Source organism: Heterodontus francisci, chromosome 5, assembly GCF_036365525.1.
Source record: "Heterodontus francisci isolate sHetFra1 chromosome 5, sHetFra1.hap1, whole genome shotgun sequence".
Lineage (NCBI taxonomy): Eukaryota > Metazoa > Chordata > Chondrichthyes > Heterodontiformes > Heterodontidae > Heterodontus > Heterodontus francisci.
Window position 1 is genome coordinate 171,799,863 of NC_090375.1, and position 21,909 is coordinate 171,821,771.

The following is a 21,909-nucleotide window of genomic DNA, read 5'->3' on the forward strand; positions in this document are numbered from 1 at the left end:
GCTCAATTATTTTTAATGCCTTTTTGGTACTAATTTAAGTGCTACAGTATCACAGTGGTTATGTGACTAGGCTAGTAATCAAAAAGCCTGGACTAAGGATCCAGAGACATGAGTTCAGATCCCAACTCAACAACAAAGGAATTTAAATTCAATTAATTAAACCAAATAAAAGGAATAAAAAGCTAGTATCAGTAATTGTGCTAATGAAATTGCTTGATTGTAAAAACTCATCTGGTTCACTAATGTAATTTTCAAGGAAGGAAATCTGTCGTCCTTAACTGGTCTGGCCTATGTGTGACTCCAAACCCACAGCAATGTGGTTGACTCTGATCTGTCCTCTGAAATGGCCTTGCAACCCACTCAGTTGTATTTAAGAAGGTGGATCACCACCAACTTCCCAAGTGAAATGACTAACATCATCCACATCCCATGAATGCATAAAAAAATAGAGTTCGCTTCAAATTACCATAATAGACCCTTTCAGCTGTATAGATTTATTTGTTCCTTGCCCCAATTTTTGCATATTTATTGTTTTTAAACTCATGAGGCTATTCTTCCAGGTGAAAGGATAGGTAGGTCCCTGATGATGCTATTTAATGTGACCACTAAAAGCTGTGGTGGAACAACCCAGCTTCCTGCTACATTTCTTCTTGCCCCCACCCTCCAGTGACCATCTGGCAAGTTTACTTTATTGAAGTATAAACAGTAATGTTTCAGTTATTCAGATGTTCTATATTAAATTCAAATATATTGCCACATCTGCATTGAACTAAAGGTTCTATGAGATTTTTCATGGACAAGGTGATGTTGGAGACAAAGATGGAAAGGCTACCTGGAGGAATGTCTTTTGAGCTAATGTGCAATTGTGCAAAAAATATACAACGTTTATCAATAGCAATCTCTATCATGCAATTAAAGAAGGCATGTAAAGATATTGGACCCTAATTTGCTGTCAAAATAACTGAGGCTAATGGCACTGGTTGCAATTATGTGTAAATGATACAACAGCTTCAGGCAAGGGGCAGACACATGGTTAAACTCAAATACCCAAAATTTGCTGTCCAATTAGTGTCACTCCACCATTAAATATGCAAATAGGGCATCTTGCTCTCTGCCTCACCATTGAAATGCATTTAAAGGTGTGAAGTTGCTGTATTTCCATGGTAGACACAAAGTAAAGGCACTACAAGAAGTTGAGTCTTGTCCATATCAGTCTAAAAATTAACTATTATGTGTGTGGAGTCTCATTCCTTCATATTTTAATCAATAGAGATTTTAAACTTTTGTTTTACTTTTCCTTTCCGCCTAACATTTTTTTCTCTGCCTCGGCCTAATTTGGCATTGAATTCACCCACTCTATTTTATATTTCCTTCTCATTCCTTGCACTGTTAATTTCACAATCCTTCAATCTGATGGGTTAAGAAGGTACACAGTTGCTTGCCCTGTTCACTCAGGTCCCCTGTTGCTCTTGCTGTGACCTTTACAGCTCACACTTTCTGAAACTTGCCATGCAAAAAATTTAAAAAACCCAAGTGTGCAAGGGTAAATCTAACTAACGGCAGACGCTGTTAGATGTCCTGCCACAACTAATTATGATCCGATGTATTTTCTTGAAGCAACCTTTAGGAAAATTTTGAAAACTTATCCTGTTGAAACAATTTCATATACCATGTACAGGAAATTTAGAAGAATGTTTTTTGCTTTTTATATTTTTTTTTGCAGTTCCAAATCTGCACAGGCCAGCCCAATACTTCAAGGAGAGAGTCAGAAAGTGTTCCTGAAACTTTTGTCTCATCCCTTACCAACTATTAAAATTGAGTCTTATCGCTGCTCATTAAAACTTGTGAAGGTGAGCTGAAAACAACTTTGATCTGTTGTTAACTATCTTTTAAATTTTACTTTTACTAATGCATGAATCTACCCTGAACCAATCGAAACTGAGATGAAGAAATGGCTTATATTTGTGTGACACCTTTCAGGACAGCAAGAATTTCACAGCCAAAGAAAGAGCTTTTGAAATGTAGTCACTATTATGATGTCATGATTTGCACACAGCAAATTCCCACAAACATCAATGAGATAAATGACCTCCACTGCATTTCCTTAAATACTGTAGTATGATTTATTTTGTGTTCACCTGTACAAGCAGACAGGGCCTCACTTCTTATGACTCATTCAAAAGATGGAATTTTTAACATTATAGCATTTCACAATACTGTATTAAAGTGTCAGCCCAGTCAAATCCTGGTGTGGGGCACAAACCCAAAACCCTTTGACTTGATGAGAGTGCTAGTGTTGAGCTAAGATAAGATGAACCGAGAGCAAAATATTTAATGAATTATTATTACTGAGGCATGCAGCTCTATCGGAAGATTTTGCGGGGAACTATATTAATTTTTCTCCATAAGCATGTTGTTGAAACACCATTGGCTAGCAGATATTGATATGTAGAGTTGGTCTTGTATTTTGAAACACTAATTTTTATTTACCTTTTTTATTAAACTAAGGATTGCCTGGGAATCCACAATGTTACCAAACCATTGTCATCAACTTCTCAAGGTGTTCATTTCCTTCTCCATCATCGGGTTTTATATGAAATATGTACATTTGGCCTACAGGACTCGACAGAGCAGGTAGCTATTTAGATCTTTGAATAATTATGCACCGAGTGGAAGGATTATTTTTTGATTTGCGTGGGTTTAATAAGATACGACAAGAGTGGAATAATAGAATGATCTAGCACAGAAGGAGGCCATTCAGCCCATAATGCCTGTGCCGTTTCTTTGAAAGAGTTTTTTATTTTTTAGAGATACAGCACTGAAAGTTAGCTGCTTAGTCCACTCCTTTGCACTTTATCCACAGCCATAAAACATTTTTCCCCTTCAAGTATTTATCCAATTCCTTTCTGAAAGATATTATTGAATCTGCTTTCAACACTCTTTTGCGCAATGCCTTCCAGATCATAATTCTTTGCATCTTACCTCTGGTTCTTTTGCCAGTTACCCTAAATCTGTGTCCTCTGGTTATCAATCCTTCTGCCACTGGAAACAGTTTCTCCTTATTTTCTCAATCAAAATAATTCGAGATTTTGAACACCTATAATAAAACACCCCTTAACTTTCTCTGCTCTTTCCCCAGCTTCTCCAGTCTTTCCATATAACTGAAGCCCCACATCCCTGATACCATTCTGGTAAATCTACCCTGCACCCTTTAAGATGTTGACAGCCTTCCTAAAGTGTGCTGCCCAGACTTGGACACAGTACTCCAGCTGGCATCTGATCAGTGATATATAAAGTTCCAGCATAATTCCCTTGCTTTTGTACTCTATGGGGGGAATGTTCACAGGCTAGGGGAAGCGGGTTTGGATGCATGCAGGGTCAAATCCCCGATAGTGACATTGCGTTGGGATCCTGACGTCATCCTGCTCTCTTCTGGGTTTCACCTGGGTGGGTTTGAAGGCCAGCGGGAACACCCATGCAGCTGTCAGGTAAGGCATTTTTATATTCTAGTAAGCAACTAAGTTCTGTTTTAACCCAGGAATTTGCATTTAACAGGCACAGATCTATTTCCTGAGCTATGTGGAACTTGCCAGGGTCACAGTGGCGCAGGGAGTGCTTCTTCAGTGAAACTGACAGGCTGGGAACCCTTTGATCAGTGAAACTGAAGAGCTCCAGCCATGGCCAGATGGGAGCCCGGTGCTTACAGCACACCTTCTCAGAGAGTGCTTTCAGTGCTTGACAAGTGATTGACAACCTTTTGGAAATCACTTCACCTGTCTTGGACTTCACATCCACCCTGTTGCCAGCCTTCACCATGGTATGGAGCAGCTTATGCAGCTGCACTTTGGTCCTGCTTTTTGTTCAGTGGTGCAACGCCTGTGTCGCATGCCACTCCAAGGGCAAAGTGGATGGACACAAAGATCCAGCTTGAAGGAAGCAAGACCCCAACAGAAACTCTACAGGCAGGAGATCAGCAGTCTCAATATGTGTGAGCACCAGTGCCTCAGGAGGCTCAGGTTTTTATGGCTGGTCATTCCTGATGCCTGCAGCCTCCTGGAATGAGACATCCTTCTCAGTGGACCAGATGGGTACACATTGCCAGTGGGCATCAAGGTGCCTGTCATGGGAGAGCCATACCCCCCATCTCCAGTGTCTCTGCCTCTCCCTGCGGTTGTGTGCTCTCTTCTGCAAGGAGAGAAGGCAAAGTAATGCATGTTAGTAATGACTTATGTGGATAGTAAGGAAGGACAACATTTGTGGAGGGTTGCTGTGAGGGTAATAGGGTGAGGTTGAGTGATAGCTGTTCAAATGGGACTGTGAAGTGCCTGGAGAGAGAGGAATGAGTGGAGCTGCAAGGTGCGCTGTCCTGAGGAGTGTTATGCAGGAGAAAGCTGGGAAAGTCAGAGTATGAGGCTTGGCACCTGAAAGTGTTATGCCACTCACCTTAACTGCCCTCCTGAGGTCCTGGAATCTCTGTGCTGTTTCCTGGTTGGAGAGCCCACACTTCTGCTACTGACTTCCTTGGTCCCTTCCCTCTACACCTGCTTGGTTGGAGAGGTTGTCCTCTTTTTCCCACCCCTAGGAAAGATCACCTCATTTTAGTCCCTCAGATCCCCCAGCAGGATCTCCAGGTAAGAGTGAGAGACCTGGAGAACAGTTTTCTCAGGTCTCCTTTCCATTCCTCTGATAGCTGCATCCTGAAAAATCCGTGCACGTGAGCCCTTGTAACCCATGCCTTGGTCCCTTTAAGTAGAAATCCTTCCTTTGATAAATCCAGCGCACGATCCTGCCCACCCTCCCTGATTGGTCGGGAAACACAGAAGCGGGAGACTAATGCTGTGGCTCAGTTAAAGAGCCTCGGCAAGGCCCGCTGGAGAGTCCCAACAGTTTCCCAACTCACTGATGGTCCTGCCGTTTTGGTCGGGACTAAGTTGATAGAATTCTTCCCTATATCTCTGTTTATAAAGCCTAGTGTTCAGTATGCTTTTTAGCAGCCTTCTCAACTTGCCCTGAAAACTTCAAAGATTTATGCACATACACTCCCAGGTGTCCCTGTTTCTAAACCCCTTCTAAAATTGTATCATTTAATTTATATTGTCTCTCCGCTTTCTTGCTATAAAAAAGCATCACTTCTCCACATTAAAAGACATCTTTTTTATTTTATTTTATTTTTTTATTTTTTTTTTTATTTAGAGATACAGCACTGAAACAGGCCCACTGAGTCTGTGCCGACCATCAGCCATCCATTTATACTAATCCTACACTAATCCCATATTCCTACCACATCCCCACCTGTCCCTATATTCTCCTACCACCTACCTATACTAAGGGCTATTTATAATGACCAATTTACCTATCAACCTGCAAGTCTTTTGGTGGTGGGAGGAAACCGGAGTACCTGGCGAAAACCCACGCAGCCACAGGGAGAACTTGCAAACTCCACACAGGCAGTACCCAGAATTGAACCCGGTCGCTGGAGCTGGGAGGCTGCGGTGCTAACCACTGCGCCACTGTGCCGACCTTAGTAACTATGGGTCTACCCATTTTACTCGTCTGTTTGTCCTTCTGAAGCCTGTTATCATCCCCTTTACTGTTTACTGTGTTTAAGCTTCAGGTCATCTGCAACCTTTGAAATTATGCCCTTTATATCCAAGTCTAGGTGAACAAAATATATCAAGGAGCAGTGGTGCTAATACAGACTCCTAGGGAACACCACTCTCAGTCCATTATACTAATCCTACATTAATCCCATATTCCCTACCATATTCCCACCATTCTCCTACCACCTACCTACACTTGGGGCAATTTATAATGGCCAACTTACCTATCAACCTGTAAGTCTTGGGCTGTGGGAGGAAACTGGAGTACCCGGCGGAAACCCATGCGGTCACAGAACCTGGGTCGCTGGAGCTGTGAGGCTGCGGTGCTAACCACTGTGCCGCCCAGATCTTAGATTATTGTCTCTAAAAGTTTCCCCAGCACTGACACTCATGCCTGGCCTGTAGATGCTGGGTTTATCCCTCTTTTTTTGAACAGTGGTGTAAATATTTCCAGTCCTGCAGCTCTCTGGCAGCACCCCTGTATCTAAGAAAGATTGGAAAACTGTGGCCAGAGCCTCCATTTTCTCCACCCTTACTTCCCTCAACAATGTAGGATACATCCGTCTGGAACAGGTGACTTCTGTGCTTCAAGCAGTGCCAACCTTTAAGTACTCTTTTATCTATTTTTATCTCATCCAATATCATCACTACTACCTCCTTTACTGATACATTGGCAGTATCCTCTATAGTGAAGGCGGAGACTAAATGCTCATTTAGTACCTGTGCCATGCCGTCCGCCTCCTCAAGAAAATCTCCTTTTTTGGTCTCTAATTGGTCCCTTCCTTTGACTACCTTTTTACTTTTTAAATGTTTCTGAAAGATTTTTCAGTTCCCTTTATATGTTACCCACTATTCTATTCTCATATACTTTACATATATTTACATTTACACATATATACATATACTTGCCCCTTTTACTTACTTTATCAATTCACCTCTGTACTTTCAGTATTCAGTCTGGTTCTCAACTGCATTATCGGCCAGATATTTATCATAAATCTCCCTTTTCTGTTCACTTTAATCTCTGTATTTTTGGCCATCCACTGAGCTCTAGCTTTGGAGGCCTTTCCTCCTCATGGAAATGTACCTGAATGATCTCCTCTTTGAAGGCCTCCCATTGCTCCTTTACTGTTTTACCTGCCGATCTTTGATTCCTGTTCACCTGGGCTAGTTTCTCTAACTGAAATTAACCATCCTCCAGTTAAACATTTTCAGGTTTGATTGCTCCTTTTTCTTTTTTTTGCACATCTGCTCTAAACTTCACGATATTGTGATCACTGTTTCCCAAATGCTTTCCCACTGAAACATGCTTCACTTGCCCCACTTCCCCAGAACCAGATCCAGCACTGTTTGTTTCTTTGTTGGTCTGGGAACGTACTGATCAAGGACTGGAAAACGAGGTCATAATTGGCCATGATTGTACAGTCAAAAGAGCCAGGGGGGGGAGGTTTAAAAATGGAAGAACAAGAAGCCTAGGGGGGCCTATTGCTGATAAAATAAAATTCAACTTTACAAGGAAATTACATAAAAACAATTAATATTTCTTTGGCCAATTTATTCAGCTTAATCATCCGAGCCATATAGCATTAATTTTCATGACTGTATGTAATTTCTGTTAATGGCTAAAAGGAAAATGACAAATTTATTAAATATAGGCAACAGGAAATGAAACACATTGTAGCAACAACGTATGTCATTCATAAATTAAAACAAAAATCAAAGAAATAATGATCGGTGTCACTAATAAAATATTAGGATGCCAAGCAACAATTCTGATTTTGTTTATTTAAAACTTTTAATAATTTATTCAAATCCAGGAAGAATTTTTATTTATTCACTAGGGAAAATACTTCTTTGTTGGAACTGTGGGATATTTATTTATTGATTGGTTATCAAATCAATTGAAAGTTAAGGGTGGTAGCATTAAACTCACCAAGATACTTAATTCTTGATGGAATCAGGAAGGAGATGTGAAGATTATTTCTTAATTGATTACTGCTAAGTTTGTTTTTAGAGAGGATTAATTTACTGATGATTTTGTGAATCCGAGTGAAAAGGTGAAGTGAAACTATTGCTGAAGTAAAGACTGAAGATTGGAACTGAAAATACTCTATCTGCACAGCAGATGTGTCAGCATCTGGAAAGAGAAAAAGATGGCTTAAGATTTCTGCTATATTAGCTTGTCTTTTTTTCAGATGCTAATTGATCTGTTTTTTTTCAGTATTTTCTGTTTTTATTCCACGTTTCCAGTATTTTCAGTATTTTTTTTTTGCATTTCCCAAGTAAGCTATGGAGTCAGACCAGGCCGTAAATCCATTTGGAAGTATGTATTGATTTATCAATATTTTTATTGAATTGATTAAGAGGTAGAGTGTACAATAACTTTCATTTATATATTGCCTTTAATATAACAAAATGCTCAAAGGTTCTTTGCAGCTGGGGATCAGACCAGAGCAGGTGCATGAGTAGGAGGGAAGTTACTATGTGTGGGATCCATTTTCATATCTGTGTTGACAACACCCAGCTTTATTTGTTGGCACCCTGATCACTGATGTTCTCCAAGTATTTATTGACCATTGAATTCTAGATGAGCAAAAGCTTGCTTCAACTCAACATCAGCAATACCAAACTGATGCTGATCAGTTCCACCAAACATTTGGCAGTTTCAGACTCTATTTCATTGCTCTCCCCAGTTGCATGGCAATGCACAACCTCAGTATCTGTCCCTGAGCCAAACATTAAACTCTACATCCTAGCCACCGCAAAAATCGTGTATTTCCATTTCCACAGCATCTCGCACCTATGATCTTTTGTTGTCCTGACTGCCGCAGAAATTATTAGCCACACCCTAGTTAATGCTGCACTCATTTACTCCAATGCTGTTCGTGTTGTCCTTTGGGGTTGTATCCTTCGCAAATTGAAACTCATGCAACACACCATACCTGCAACCTGTTTCACATTAAGTCCAGCTTTGCTATTTCACCTGTCCCCTGCAAACTTTGACTCCCAATCCCCAAGTGCAATGATTTCAAAATCTTTGTCCTTATCTGTAGATCTCCCTGTGGCTTCACCTTTCTTCAGATCTGTGTACCAGCATGTGCCTTCTCTTCTGTCTTTGGCTTCCTTTGTATCCTACCTGCCATTTAGTCTTTGCAGCATATTCCTTCCACTTTCTTGACCACACGGTCTGGAAAACCCGCCTTAAACACCTCCATCTTGTTATCTCTCACTTCACTCGTGTTTTCTAAAGCTATCTTTTTGATCTTACCTTATTGTAGATCTCTTGTATATAAAAACAAGAAATGCTGGAACCACTCAGCAGGTCTGGCAGCATCTGTGGAAAGAGAAGCAGAGTAAATGTTTCGGGTCAGTGATTTGTTGAGGATGTGTGGATTTTTAAAAAAAATTACCCTTAACAACACGTGTTCCTCTAATGTCCTATAGGTGAACAGTGTTGCAAAGGAAATCCTCATTTACTTAATGCAGAGCCGCCTGGTTATGAGCACTTTAAGCTGGAATAAGTTTATTGAAGCTTTATACCCTGTGATTCCAGTTCTACAGGTAAGTTTAACAATACAATTGTGAAGTAGTGCTTGGTCTAATTTTAGGTTTTTACATGAGATACACCACATGCGTTCAATTTTGATTGCCATTCAAATGGACTTTGCACCCCAATGAACTAGAGTGTTTGTTTATTTGTTCAATACTTGGGCAGATGTTGTGAAACTAAGGGATCAAAGAAAGAAGCCTTACCACTGTATTCTGCTTTACTTCAAGACATCATATGTTGCTTTGCAAGCTACTCCTCTTTGAGGGGAACTAAATGCACACTCTTGTTAAATTTAGGCTGTAGAACAGGAAACAAATTTCATTAGCATTAAATATAATGCTTAATTTTTGTCACAGGGCCAATAACATCAACAAGTTTCAGTGGATACTTGTGTCGGAATTCACCACTTACGGTGGCATTCCCTTGCAGCAGAAATGAATTTGTGCCATGTTGCAGGGCATACATTTTACTGCAGTGTTTAGTTTTTCTGATATTGCATCAGCAAATATAATTTGTGCATCAGTGAGCAAGGGGCAGCAGCTCCATGGAATTTTCTTTTTCAATGACACACCTTTGGTCCAGGGTGAAGCAAATATTCTATGGCAGACTGTGATATGTGGCACACAAGCACAATCATACTATAAACTCAACATTTTCCCATGTATTCCAGTTATCAGACAAAATGCCTTTGATGATCTTTGGCTGTCCCAAAGTTGTTGAGTCTACAGATAGAATGGAACTGCACACAACTATAATGTGACGAGAAACTGAAATCCATCAGATGCTGGAAATCTGAAGCAAACACAGCAAATGCATTCTTTACTTCACAGATGCTGTCTAATTTGCTGAATGTTTCCAAGATTTTCCATTTTATTTTTATTCCTAACTTGTCATGTGGTAAAATTCAGTCCCGAATAATTAACCAATACTATTCCCATGATGTTTAAACTGTAGTCTTATGATTTTTTTCTCATTCCATTGGACTCTCATCTATTGATATTAAATGTCACCAAGATTTGAAATATGTAGTTATAATTAATATCCCTACTGAAAATTGTACTTCAGTAGCATTGTGAACCTGGGCTTCAGAAAAATACTGGCGGATTTTGCAACTTCTCTTGCATATGTGCGAGAAACACCACCATCAGCATATTTGTTGCGCTTGAGATTACCACAATGTAAGAATGCCATGTTTAGTGGCTATTTTCATTGTCTTCTAATAGTTATTCTTATTTTTGTTTACTGATTTGCAGACCGTCTCATCTGAGTTACTTTAACTACCACTTACATAGGAACACAGGAACAGGAGCAAATCAGTCCGCTCCTTGTCCCTGCTGCGCTATTCAGTTAGAACAGGGCTGATCAATTTCATTTATCTGCTTTTCCTGCATATCCCATGATACCCTTCCTGAACAAAAGTCTGATCAATAGCCTTCCTGAAAATTTCAGTTGAACCAGCATCCACAACCTTTTGGGAGAATGAGTTCAGGTCTTCACCACCTTTTATATTTGAAAATTCTTCAATGGATTAGCTCTAATTTCAAGATTATGCCTTCTTGTTCTGGATTCCCTCACTAGCGGAGATACATTCTCTGTATTCTAACCTGTCGAATCCCTTGATCATTTTAAATGCCTCAATTAGATCACCCCTCAACTTTCTAAAATCAAGGGAATGCAAGCCAAGTTTATGAAACTCATCCTCATAATTTAATCCTTTAAGCCCCAGAAGCATTCTGGTGAATCTGTGCTGTGCCCCCTCCACACTGCACAACTGCACGCAGTACTCCAGATAGGGTCTGATATAGGCTTTGTACAACTGAAGCATTGACTGAGGAATCTAGAACAAGGGGGCACAATTTCTGGATTAGGGGCTGATCATTTAGGACTGAGATGAAAACTTTCTTCATTTTAAAGGGTTCTGAATCTTTGGAATTGTCTACCCTAGAGGGTGTGGATACTCCATCATTGAATATATTCAAGGTTGAGATAGATTTTGGGTCTCTCAGGGAATCGAGGGGTATGGAGAGCAGACAGAAAAGTGGAGTTGAAGCCCAAGATCAGCCATAATCATATTAAATGGCAGAGCAGGCTCGACAAGCCCTATGGTCAACTCCTGCTCCTAGTTCTTATGTTCTTGAACGCCAACATTCCATTAGACTTTTTGATTACTTTTTATACATATGTATTAATTTTTAGTACTTGTGTACTAACTTTTAGTGATTTGTGTACATGGACACTTTAATTCCTTGCTTCTCCACAAATTGTAGTCTTTCACCATTGAGAAAATATTTTAACTTGTCTTTCTTGGATCCAAGTGGATGATCTCGCATTCCACATATTGACTTCCATCTGCCAAGTTTTGCCCACTCACTTAATCTGTCTATGCCTCTTAATGGTTATTTCTTCCTATCTACACAACTTACCTAATTTGATATCTGCAAACTTGGCTATACAACTTTTTTTTTTAGTCCAGATCATCAATATATAAGGTAAAAAGTTGAGGCCCCAGTACAGATCAGTGGTGATTACCACTTGTTACATCTTGCCAATCAGGGAACAAACCCTTTAACTCTTTTCTCTGTCTCTGATCCTCAACTAATTACCAACCCATATCACAAGGTTACCCCCTACCTTTCGGAAATCCATGCTGTCTCTCATTGATCAGCTCATACTTGTTCAGGTGCTCCGTCCATTTTTTCGACACAATTGATGTTAAACTGACAAATCTGTAGTTACCCATTTTTCCCTTTCCTTTCTTTATAAATAATGGAATGGCATTTGCTATTTTCTATTCTTAAGACACAATTTCTGAATCTAAAGAACTTTAGAAAATTATCACTAATTCATCTGCAATTTCCTCCTTTTTTTGATACCCTGCAGTGGAAACCATCAGGTCCTGAAGATTTTTTTTATCTTAAGTCCCATTATTTTCTCCATTATCATTTTTGTTATCTATATTAAATCCACTAAATTCTACACCCCGCTGGCCCCTCAGAGTTTTATTAAATTTCCTTGTACTGCTGATATTTTAACATTTATTGACATTTGAAAGGGTTTCAGCTGTAGTTCATAAAGATGATTATCTTTAATATGTCCCATTGGCTTTTACTGTTGAATAATGTCCCTTTCTTGGTGCAATTTTTCAGAAACCTTGGATACTTTGACTGTAAATACGTTTCGACCGAGGTTGAAGGAATGCACTGTCTTTCTCCAGTTTCACTACTCTCCTGGTCACAATATATGTTTAAATATTTTACTCAGTTACTGATATGGCCATTATATACTTTTAGTTTCAAATTAAAAATCTGCCAACCAGATTTCTTTAATAAACAACAAAATTGTTGAGTTATTACAAAACAAGACTTCTTCAATAAAGATGCAAAGCTTATTAACACACAGTTTGAAATATGTAAGTATAAGTATCCACCCTTCTAAAATAACCTAATGCACGCGGGCACGCGCACACACCCACACGCGCACACACCCCGGTTAAAGAAAAAGAAAAGAAAAATTAAAAAACTGGCTCTACAGAGATCAACTTTTTAAAAAAGTACTTAATTCTTGAAGAAAAAGGATAAGATATGGAATGTTCTAGATGGCCTTTTATCTGATGTCCAGGTACATGTCACTGGGATCTTTCTGGAGCAGTTCTGTTCAGGAGATGTCAAGGGGTAGTCTTGCAGGCATTTCGGGAGAATTACTGAATCAGTGAGTTCAGTTATCACATTGGATTCTCAGAAGATTTTTCAAAACAGGTGGCAAAGGATGAGATGGGTGGCTTCTCTCTTAGCAGGCAACACACCAACTGGGCATTCAAACAGTCCAAGCCCAAAACAGAAAGCCAACACTCCTGACAATCATAAACCTAGGCCTGTGACTTCTCTGTAAACAGAGGCTCCATATGTTTACTTAGCACTTCATTGTCTCTTCCAGTAAGTTTTTTTTTAAATCCAAAGTGTCCTTCCAGTAACCTTTCAAAAAAAAATCCTGACATCTCTTCAGTCTTTCAAATGAACCAATTTTCACAATCTTTTAAACATGAATCCTCAAAAAAAATTAATAATGGAAGTACCTTCATGACAAAATGCAGATGATTTAGCAGATCTGTTCCTTTGTTAATCATTGTATCTTAAAGTGTAGTTTGATAATTTTTGCCTTGTGCTCATATAAAAACGCATATTGTCAGTTCGAGCGGATGGGCTACATCAAAGAAAAGCTGCTGATTAAATGTTACATTTAAATCCACAAGTTTATTGAGTCAAAAATGTGATTATTACAGTTTTGAAGTCTTCCCATGCTTTATTATCTTCTGTGGTTTTTCTAGGGCTTTGCAACTACAGAAGGTCCACTAGGAAGCTGCATCCTTGCATTGAGTGAGCCATGCAATGAAGCTGCTGCTGGCATTCTATCACGCACAGCCAGGATTCGTGCATCTCTTCGACTTTTTATGAGCAAACAGCATTTGTAAGCATATTGTAATTTATTTTAAAAGAAGCCACATTTTAACGTTGAACTGAGATTCAGCTCTTAAACTTTGCCAAATTAGAAAAAGAAAGTAGTTGCATTTATATAGTGCCTTTCATGTCCTTACCTAAAGCAGTTCACAGCCAATGAAGAACTTTTGAAGCCTGGTCACTTACTTTGTAGGGAAATTCGGCAGCCAACATGTAAACTGCTAGGTCCCTCAAATGCATAAGTTAACATGTTTTTAGTGATCCCATGATACCAGTCAAAGAAGTCCAGAGGAGATTTCTCATTATCCTGGACAATAGTTATCCCTTAATCGAAATGTCAAAAACAGATTATCTGTTGTTTGTGAGTCCTTGCTGCGTATAAATTGGTCACTGTTTCCCTACACGACAACAGTGACTTCACTAAAAGATATGTTGATAGGGTGAGATAAAGTAAGCTAAGAAGAGGCTAAGAAGAGGTGTGGACCATAAACATTGATGTAGACCTGTTGGGCTGAATGACCTGTTTCTGAGTTGTAACTTCTATGTAAAAGTACTCTTTGGAATATTCTGGGGTTAAGAAAAGTTCTCAAATTGCACATCCTTTCTTTTTCTACTTTCTTTAGTGTGATTTCATGAAGTCAACAGTGAATCGCAGCAATGAATTAGTCAAGTTTCTTGGTTTATTGAAACAGTTGGAAAGAATTTAAATTCACGCTAGATAATTTCAGCATCTGGAGGCAGATGCTGAATTTTACTTTTTGGAAGCACTTTTATATTAAAATCTAACCTTTGGTACCCTTAAGAGTATTATATAAATGTTAATATTTTATTTATAACTCTCAAAATGTCCTTATAACTATACAAAAAAAGAGAAAATGAATTAAGATCCTAGAGTAGAAGAGTTGTGACAGTTACTTTTGCACCAACCTGTTGCATGCTTGAGTTGTAAGATGTAGGTTAGCACAAGCCTCATGTTTGCTTCCCAATCTCTCAACGATGAGTGAGATTCCATTATGTGGGCAAGGTGCTTCCCCACAGGACAAGGGGACCTCCAGAACACTTCCTAATAACCAGCTGTGGAGCTGCATTGATTGTAGATGTGCCTGCCAAGCTTCTTAGCTGGTAAATGGGGTAACATAGGAAGTTAATATAACTGGGGGTGATAGTTCTAATTTTTAACAATAGCAATTCACCTTTGACCTGTCAGCAGCCGCTAGAATGGGACAGAATTTATGCACATAAATAGGCTATTTGGCCCAATTTGTCCATGCCGGTGTTTATGCTCCACACGAGCCTCCTCTACCTTACTTCATCAAACCCTATCAGCATGGAATTAAATGTTTCAGAGTTTATTTGTAGGAAAAAGGTTTGAGGATAATTTCTTCCTTGAAGACTTTTTAATTTTTGAGAAAATGCTTGAAAAAATTTGAATTTCTATTCCAACTTTAAATCAACTTTAAAAGATTGATCTCTAAAAGAGAGTTGTGATATAAGAATAAGATAAAAGACACTTGGAAGTCCATCAATTCTTTGTCAAACTGCACATGGCACACAGAAATCTAATAATAGTAAAACTGTATGAAGCAATGGAGGTAAAATGACAGAACTCCCACTGCAATGATCAAACAGCAATGTCATACAGGGTTAAGGCTACATCTCATCTCAAAGAATAATTGGATCTTTTCCACAGCCATTAAAAGAAATTTACTAGAATGAGAGTTTCTGGTGTAATGTAAGATAGCCAGATATGATTTGCAGTATTAGTTTGTCCTCCCATTAATTTATCACTGAAATGGGAGTATATTGTAGGGATGTTAGTTTCTGTGCTGACAGGGTGCCACTTAAATGGTAGAAATTCTGAGGTTGTCTAATTTCTTCTACATTCCAGTAATTCCACATACCATTGTATATCCCAGAATGTCTATGGTAAGATATTTTTAGGGAGCGCCTTTGATGCTCTTTTGTATATGGGAATACTTTGGACCTGACCTATTTGTGGAAATTAGTCGTTTATTTTGTGTTGGCAGAAAAATTGTGAGGTCATTATAAATCTGCATCAGTCTTGACCACAGATCAACCATAACAGATTCTCATGGACTTCAGCTCAGGTTGATTTATGTCATCTTGTATGAACATGACTGTGGTGGTCACTAGTCACCACTCTAGCTCTTTTGTTTTGGTGGAGCTGCTGATGCTATTTGGTATCAGAACCATCTTGTTATCCATACTATATTTCTGCTAATTTTGACATTTGTCTGTTTTGAGCCAGAATCTAAATAATCCTTTCAAATGGATTCTGTACTCAGAGGTGACCAATTGTCGGTTTCAAATGAGGAGTTTCTTAGAGCTGTAGCTCTTCCTGGTATTTTACAACAAGATGTTCACTGGCTTTTGGTTCCAGAAATTTGAGATCCCTGAGCTTGGAAGGTGAAAGGGAATATTTCTTCACTCTATTCTCTCTCTTTTATAGAATCCTCAGGTAAGTAACTGGATTTACTACTGACCTCTCTTTAACAGCTTTGCTGTTTAAAAGATGAGAAACCATCATGTTCAACATGGTGTGGAGTGATGATGACATCCAGAACATTCCACTAAGTATACTTTTAATGCCACGTTTGGGAATGTTGTTCTGTGATGCTTCGATCGTTGTTCCGTCAGTTCATAAATCATAGAATGATATAGTACAGAAGGAGGCCATTTGGCCCATCGTGCTTGTGCTGACTCTTTGGTAGACCTATCCATTTAGCCCCATTCCCCTGCTCTTTTCCCACAGCACTTGTTTTTCCTTCTCAAGTATTTATCCAATTCTCTTTTAAATATTACTATTGAATCATCTTCCACCACCTTTTCAGGTAGTGCATTCCAGATCACCACAATTCGCTGTATATATATATTAAAAAAAAAAGTTTTGTCATGCTGTCTCTGGTTCTTTTGCCAATCACCTTAAATCTGTGTCTGCTAGATGCTGGCCGTTCTGCCACTGGAAACAGTTTCTCCTTATTTACTCGGGCAAACTTGTTTATGACATTGAGCACCTCTATCAAATCTCTTAACCTTCTCAGTTCTAAGGAGATAAACCCCAGCTTCTCCAATCTCTCCACATAACTGAATTCTTTCATCCCTGGTATGATTCTGGTAAATCTCTTCTGCAGTCTCTCTTCAGCCCTTGATGTCCTTCTTAATGTGTGGTGCCTAGAATTGAAAACAATACTCCAATTGAGATCTAACCAGTGATTTTTAAAGGTTTAGCGTAATTTTCTTGCCTTAGTATTCTATTCCTCTTACTAATAGAGCTAAGGATCCCGTATGTATTTTTTTTTTAACAGCCTTCTCAACTTGACGTGCCACCTTCAAAGATTTGTGTATCTACACTCCAAGGTGCCTATGTTTCTGCATTGTACAATTTTAGTACGTATTGCATCTCCCCATTCTTCCTACCAAAATGTATCACTTCACACTTAAAAAAAAAAATATTTTCAAAGTAGAAGCCTACCTCTGGGGTGGTGGTTTGTCAACAATAGGTTCTGACAAATACGACCCATGACTGAGTGACGCGCTTGTTTTCATGCAGTGTCCACAACATAATGTTTGCAGTTGTTCAAAATCACCTCCAGCCAGCTTAGGTTTAATCTTGTTTCTGTGGTGATTATCATCTGCTGTGTGGTCCTTTTATAGTGTGCCCTTCTAAGCCTTTTTCTTTAGACATGCTGGAGCCGATTTTAGTTTCAGGCTTTCATCTAATGTATGAATTTTCACTACATTTTCTATGTTCACTTTGGTTCTCTGCTGTATTATGAACCTTACATTTGACACATGCCTCCTTTTATCTGTCTCATTTTACCCTCTATCTTTAGTCAGGGGCTGTAGCTTTAATGTCCTTCCTTTTCCCCCTCATGGGCATTTGCCCATGTCTGATCCCTCCAATTTCTGCACTATTCTTTACTCTAGTGCAATTTGTCTTTCCCAGTCCTTTGTGCACCTTGTTTCTCCTTTATAATGTCTCATCCTGGTGCCTGTTCTCTTGCCAAATTTGTTTAAACCCTCCCCCCTACTGTACCAGTTAAACTTCCCATTAGGATATTGGTGCCAACTCTGAGGTGCAATTGTCCGGCTTGTCATGGTCGCAATGCCCCAGGAAACTGAAGTCCTTCCTCCTGCACCATTTCTCCAGCCACACGTTAACCTGTCTATCCTACTGTTCCTATGCTTACTAGTGTGTGACACTGGGACCAATGCAGCGATTGCTAACTTTGAGGTTCTATTCTAATTTCCTTCTAAGCACCTGAAACTCTGACTGCAGGACCCTAATCCTTTTCCTTCCGATGTCATTGGTTCCCACGTGAACCACAACTTCTGCCTGTTTGCCTTCACCCTGCAGAATATTCTGCACCCTCTCAATGAAGTCCTTTCCCCTAGCACCAGGGAGGCAACACACCATGCGGTACTCATGTCGGCAGTTGCAGAAATGACTGTCTATCCCCTGGACTGTCAGATCGCCTATGACCACAGGATTTCTACATTTCAAGAGGAAATTAGATGGCACTTGAGGGAAATAAACTTGCAGGGCTACAGGGATGGGGGGGTGTGGTGGTGGGGAAGTGATGGTGGTGGTGCAATAGGACTAACTGGATTGCTGTACAGAGAGCTGGCATGGACTTGATGGGCCAGAAGGCCTCTTCCAGTGCCGTTTGACTGTTGGCTTTGTAGTGCCCCTCTGTGCATTCATTTTCCCGTTGGTGCCATGGATGTGCTCTAGACTGCATTTCTCCAAGGTGTTTTCACCCTCACTAAAAGCACTGAAAACCGGTGTGAAAATGCCATACTCCCAGAGGATTCCTGCACCATCTGCCTTTTCCTACCCTGCCAGATAGCCACCCATTTGCTATTCTGCTGAACACACTATATCTGCAAGGTAGCCACCTCCTGGAACATGTGCTGCAGGAAATGTTTTGACTCCCTGCAGTAACTCCAGCCACTGCTCAAGCTCAGAAACCCTGAGTTTGAGTTTGAACAATTAGAGGCATGTAATGTACACAAGGTTATCCGGGACACGCATAGCATTCTGGGGTTCTGACATGGCAGGAATTCCAGGCAGCAGCTGTCAGCTGCCTCATTGTTTTACTTAAATGTCTTATGGTATATATAAATGAATGTGTATAATATATGTTTTCAGTTTAGTACTTCCTTACTCTTATTTATGTATACCAGGTTTTTATTTAATATAATTATGATCCCTTTAATACTGATATGATCTAATTAGTTAAGTTTAACTTTAATTAAATCTAAAGGGATACTCTAATATATTACTGTTGCCCCTTGGTTTAATGCACTTTACTCCGCCTTCCTCCTCTGCACCAAATTCCCATTGCCACTCTGTTGAGCAAGCCACTCTGTTTAGCAGATCTATCTGTCTATTTATTCATGGGGTGTAGGCATCAGTGGCAAGGCCAGTATTTATTGCCCATCCCTCATTGTACTTGATAAGCTGGTAACGAGCCACCTTCTTGAACTGCTGCAGTCTGTGTGTTGTAGGTATTCCCACAGTGCTGTTAAGTATGGAGTTCCAGGATATTGACCCAGCGAGGTTGGAGGAACAACGATATATCTCCAAGTCAGGATAGTGTATGACTCGGAGGGGAACTTGCACGTGGTATTGTTTCCATGCGGTTGCTGCCCTTGTCCTCCTAGGTGGTAAGGGTTGCGGGTTTGGGAGGTGCTGTCAAAGAAACCTCAGCGAGTTGTTACAGTGTGGCTTGCAGATGGTAGACATTGCAGCCGCGCTGCACCAGTCATGGAGGGAATGAATGTTTAAGATGGTGTCAGTCAAGCGGGTTGATTTTTGTTGGATCGTGTCGGGCTTTCTTGAGTGTTGTTGGTGTTGCACTCATTCAGACATCTGGGCAGTATTCCATCACACTCCTGACTTTACCTTGTAGATGATGGGCAGGCTTTCGGGAGTCAGAAGTGAAATACCTAGCCACTGACCTGCTCCTGTTGCCACAGTGCTTTTGTGTTTATGATTTATGATACTTCCAGCTCTGTGCATCAGCAAATATTCTAATATATACTTTTAGAAATGCTTTAGTTACAACTGGTCAGTTAACAGTCAGCCACAATAATTAGCACCTAGTCAGGGATCCACTTACATTTGATTAACTGTTTGCTGTTAATTGCCACTGATTTGCAGTCTTAAACGAAGAAAATGCATTATATTTCAGTTTGAAATATCTGTACCACTTACCAGTGAATTGCCACTCTCTCCATTCTCATGTTGCTACTCTGTTTAGCAGGTACTCCCAGACAGGCTATCTCTTGTGAGTTTGTAGTTATTTTGGAACCAAAAAGGTAATAATCTCTGGATTACTACCTGAGCCACAAGCAAATTGGCACAGGGTCAATAAAATTAAAAAGGTAAATGCATGGCTCAAAGATTGGTGTGGGAGAAATGAGTTCGTATTTGTGGGACATTGGCACCAGTACTGGGGAAGGAGGCAGCTGTTCCGATGGGACGGGCTACACTTAAATCATGCTGGGACCAGAGTCCTGGCGAATCGCATAACTAGGCCTGTAGTTAGGGCTTTCAACTTAATAGCTGGGGGGAGGGTTCAGTTGCATGGAAAATTAGGAAGTCAAAGTTAAAGGAGAAGGTAGGAGTGCAGGTTAGTGATGAGGCTGATTGTTACCAGAAAATAAAAGGAAGGGACAGAACGTGTGAACGTCATATTGCACCAAGAAATCGTACAAGAGTAGGGAAATTTGATAATAGAACAAACTTAAAGGCTTTGTATCCGAATGCACGAAGCATTCGGAATAAAATAAACGAGTTAACCGCACAAATAGAGACAAATGAATATGATTTAGTGGCGATTACTGAGACGTGGTTGCAGGGAAACCAGGTTTGGGAATTGAATATCCAAGGGTACTCAGTATTTCGGAAGGGTAGGCAGGAAGGAAAAGGAGATGGTGTAGCTTTGTTAGTAAAGCAAGAGATCAGTGCTGTAGAAATTATATAGGTACTGGAGATCAAGACGTAGAATCAGTCTGGGTAGGAATAAGAAATAGCAAGGCAAAGAAGACCCTGGTGGGAGTAATCTATAGGTCCCCAAACAGTAGTTTGGCAGTGGGGCACAGTATAAACCAGGAAATACTGGGGGCTTGTAAGAAAGGTACGGCAATAATCATGGGTGATTTTAATATGCATATAGACTTGATTAATCAAATTGGCAAGGGTAGCCTCGAGGGAGGGTTCATTGAATGTATTAGAGATTGTTTTTTGGAGCAATATGTTGTGGAACCAACCAGGGAGCAGGCTATTCTAGATTTGGTATTGTGTAATGAGGTGGGATTGATTAATGATCTCATAGTTAAGGATCCTCTAGGGAAGAGTGATCAAAGCATGCTAAAATTTCAAATTCAGTTTGAGGGCGAGAAACTGGAGTCCCACACTAGCGTTCTGGAGTTAAACAAAGGTAATTACATAGGCATGAGGACAGATTTGGCCCTAGCGGACTGGGCAGGAAGACTAAAAAGTATGACAGTTGAAGAGCAGTGGCAGATGTTTAAGGAGATATTCAATTCCTCCCAACTAAAATATATTCCTGAGAGGAAGAAAGATTGTAAGAGGGGGAAAAAACATCCATGGCTAAGCAAGGAAGTTAAGGATAACATAAAGACAAAAACTACAGCATACCATATTGCAAAGGCCAGTGGCAGGCTGGAAGATTGGGAAACTTTTAAAGATCAACAAAGGGTTAATAAAAAAAGTAATAAAAAGAGCAAAGGTAAATTATGAAAGAAAACTAGTGCAAAATATAAAAACGGATAGCAAATGCTTGTATAAGTATATAAAAGGGAAGAGAGTAGCTAAAGTGAATGTTGGTCCTTTGGAGGATGAGACAGGGGAGTTAATAGAGGAGAACACAGAAATGGCGGAGATGCTAAATCAGTATTTTGCCTCAGTATTCACGTTGGAGGACACTAGTACCATCCCAATAGTAACAGGAAATGCAGAGGTTATAGAAGGGGAAGAACTTAGAACAATCATCATCACTAGGGGAAAAAGTACTGAGCAAACTATTGGGATTGAAGGCAGACAAGTCCCCAGGGCCTGATGGCCTAAATCCTAGGGTCTTAAAGGAAGTCTCAACGGAGATAGTGGATCCATTGGTTATAATATTCCAAAATTCCCTGGATGCGGGAAAGGTTCCAGTGGATTGGAAAAAAAGCTAATATAACGCCCATATTCAAAAAGGGAGAGAGGCAGAAAGTAGGAAACTATAGACCAGTTAGTTTAACATCTGTCGTT

The 21,909-nt window shown here is 39.9% G+C and overlaps 1 protein-coding gene across 4 annotated transcripts in view; it reads left to right on the forward strand.

Moving 5' to 3' along the window:
- rttn (rotatin) overlaps positions 1 to 21,909 on the forward strand; it is a 336,287-nt gene that overhangs the window by 61,008 nt on the left and 253,370 nt on the right. For all 4 annotated transcript variants that reach the window (XM_068032345.1, XM_068032341.1, XM_068032344.1 and 1 more), the window contains exons 14-17: positions 1,724 to 1,850; positions 2,509 to 2,634; positions 9,045 to 9,161; positions 13,475 to 13,614. In XM_068032345.1, coding sequence (XP_067888446.1) covers positions 1,724 to 1,850; positions 2,509 to 2,634; positions 9,045 to 9,161; positions 13,475 to 13,614 — 510 coding nt within the window. The remainder of the gene's footprint in view (positions 1 to 1,723; positions 1,851 to 2,508; positions 2,635 to 9,044; positions 9,162 to 13,474; positions 13,615 to 21,909) is intronic.